At 43.4% G+C, this 3,182-nt stretch overlaps 1 protein-coding gene across 2 annotated transcripts in view; it reads left to right on the forward strand.

Moving 5' to 3' along the window:
* The first annotated feature begins 2,900 nt into the window (after positions 1–2,900).
* Positions 2,901–3,182, forward strand: part of plppr4b (phospholipid phosphatase related 4b) — a 21,419-nt gene continuing 21,137 nt past the window's right edge. For both annotated transcript variants that reach the window (XM_076291246.1, XM_076291247.1), the window contains exon 1: positions 2,901–2,978. In XM_076291246.1, the coding sequence (XP_076147361.1) occupies positions 2,901–2,978 (78 nt within the window). The remainder of the gene's footprint in view (positions 2,979–3,182) is intronic.

Genomic DNA, 3,182 nt, shown 5'->3' on the forward strand with positions numbered 1-3,182 from the left:
CCATGTATACTGTGCAGGTGTATTGTCCTCACACTGCACTATTAGTGGTATCAATATTTACGATAAAATACAACGTTTGTCTCTGTAATAAAAGGGGAAAAACGCTTGCACTTGCTTGTACTAGCACAGTGATTAGACAGTGATAACTATAACTTACAACAGATGTCACGACTCTGTAAATGCTATCCAATGGGAGTCCACTACAGATGACTCTATTTGTGCAACACAAATTCGATCCTTTAAAAGCAGCTGCAGCAAAGACAAACAAACAGGAACATTAAACACTCCCAACACGACTTCATCGTGCGTAGCAGGAGAATGATATTGCTGAATACAGACTGTTATTTTATTTTTTCCGTACTAGCGATAATATCCCATACCTTGCGGCGACGAAATAATGTTTTATATGGTGCATTGCTGTATTTTGCTTCTTGACGCAAAGATAGTGATTACAAGCTGGGCATTTATCCACCACACGTCCACAAATAATGACTGAGTGTCAATCGATAATTCCGCAATAGGATACCTGGTTATACAGGAAGAAGAAGTCCTACCTTGGGTAGCTCAAGGAGTTTTAGCGACTCAACGACATCAGGACGTTACCTACAGGGCTAGTAGCTGTGCACTTAATAAATAGCCTGCGTGGTTATGTTCCCCCCCCCTCGTTCTCACTTTGTGTTGTTTATTTTCGATGCCTTAGGATGTTTACGGTCTGTGGAGAGACTACATATCTTCTATAGAAATTAAGGAAATTCACGAAGACTTTTAGGTACCTCGGCTACTGTTAGTAATTACTTTACTGCATGCGGCTTCCTCAGCATTGCGCAGGCGCCGCTCAAGTCTTCCCCTTCGCTGCGATGGCAACGGCACTTTCCTGGAAGTAGTTGCTCTCTTGCAGCACTGAATCGACTACTCATATCCATCCCCCACCCCCAGCCAGCCAGCTCTCGCAGCAGAGCAAATGAACAACAGGTATACTGTTCTCTAGCCACGCACACTGCATGAGGTTTCCTCTGACTGTTGGACCAGAATTCCACATTAGCCCCTCTAAGGAGAGTTAAGTCTTGACGCCCTAAGGAACACAGTCAAATAAACCTATCTAAACCTATAAATAGCAAAAAAGGTGGATGAACTATTTATAACAACAATCAACAGGTGCAGTAGGCCTACATGTGGTGAAATAGTGCATTGCCTCGCAAACTTCCAGTCAGTCGTGTTGCGTAATGTAAAGATGTGACGTTCATAACGGCATTCCATACGCCCCCGTTAGACATTAGGCTATAAGGAGGAAACGAATGGTGAAACCGGAGAATGTGTTAAGAAATACCGACAGTCAACGTAAGCTATTGAACTGGCTTGTCCCCAAATTGTGCAGGGTGCCTACATTCTCAGCGGTAACTGAGTGGTAACTAGTCGTGTTTTGAATAACAGTGACGACGAGATGTAAAGTCAACTGTTTTTCAGCACCTTGGTCAGCTCCACCAGAGCCGGTAGGAGGAGCTGGTTATGGTACTGAAACAGGTAGCCAAGAGAAGAGAGCTCCATTCCATCTCAGTTTTCAACAGTGCAGTGACTAATTCCTCGACTATACAGTGCGTCTAAAAAAATCATATCAATTAATAAAATAAAACTTAGTAGCCAACGTGCATTCATATTTCAATCGTCCTGTTAGACCGATTCTGGGATTGGAATGTACGTTCTTCGATGTTGTAAGAGAGAACATTCTCATGTGTAAAACTGCTTACAGCATTTGTGTAATGAGTAGGTTTTCCGTACTACTCCACACATCGACGTCAAATTAGTCTGTCTTCTCTCCCTTGAAACTAGAAAAACTTGGCTTTGTGCCTAGAGGACCTATGATGAATTGAGGAAACTTGGTCGGAAAGATTTGGGTCTCTCTCATTGGTCTTTTAATTCCCATTGTACCAGGCATACTTTGGCTACCCACTTACTGTCACCAGTGGGAATCAGAGTAATTACTGTCTCCTTTGCCACTAATAGAAAGTCTGTCTAAACTAGTTTAAGGAGAGCTTGTGTGACAGTCACATCAAACCCTCTCATATACATTTTCCTCAACTACAGACTCAGTCTGCAGTGGACCTCGTAGATCTGATACCAGTGTGTGAGCTTACTTTTGACCAAGTGGAAAAGATCCTGAGCTGTAAGTAGGACAGAGAATGTTAATGAGGATGCATGTATAATGCAGAACAGTGGCTTGAATGTCAGAGATCATTGCTTTAAAACGTCTAATTGGATGCATGCTTATATTGTACGCTACGGTATTTGTGCAGAATGTGCTGATACCCCCTTACATTGATACATAAGTGCCAGCACAGTTCGCCAAAGCGTTGTAATCAACTGACGAGCTGGCAAGACATGCAACTCACTTTCATCTTTATTGATGGGTATGATTTTAATGTTTTAGGAGGCGTCACGCTGAAGCTGTCATCTGTACTGTTTATGTGAACAGCATGGTTTGCGTTGTGCGCTTGCGCTCCAGTGCTGAGGTCTCACGTTCGGCGAGTGTAAGAGAGAGAGTGAGAGAAGCAAAAAGGGGAGATAGGAGGAGAAATCTGTGACCATTCCTTCAAGCCGTTTTACCTTGTGGTCTGCTCCAAGTGTCTGAATGTGTCACCGCGGAATGTAGAACGAGTGTGTCCCTTGCATCTCTCATCTGTCGCGTCGTGCATACACGATTCGTGCGCCGGAGACTTTGTGGTGATTACTGATTCTACATGCTGTAGAGAACCGCACCGTCCATCCTCTCGTCTCTAGACTGTAGAATGAAGCGAGAAGCATTCGTTGTCGTCGCATGAGATTGTGTGACGAAGGTGGCTGCGGACATTTAAACACAACAGGTTACCGGTGTTTTCTCGAGAAAAGGGCTGAAAAGTGCCACCATGTCGGCGAAAGAAAGACCAAAAGGAAAGGTGACGAAAGACAGCGTTACCTTGCTGCCTTGCTTCTATTTTGTTGAGGTAGGTTTAATTGACATCTTAATTATTATAGAATGCATGTCGATAAATTACCATAACATACGGTTTTGAAGGGAATAGTGGTGTTTATACGGTGATGTCGGTCATTCACACAGATGGTCCTTTGGTCATTCGATGTCAGTCGGTATTGAATGAAATCATCGAATGGTGTCAGGAATTAGGTTAAATGTGTGACACTAGGTTAAC

Source organism: Alosa pseudoharengus, unplaced genomic scaffold, assembly GCF_046254945.1.
Source record: "Alosa pseudoharengus isolate Yale_2024_CS ecotype anadromous, Long Island Sound unplaced genomic scaffold, YU_APseudo_1.1 YU_APseudo_1.1_scf_18, whole genome shotgun sequence".
Taxonomy (NCBI): domain Eukaryota; kingdom Metazoa; phylum Chordata; class Actinopteri; order Clupeiformes; family Clupeidae; genus Alosa; species Alosa pseudoharengus.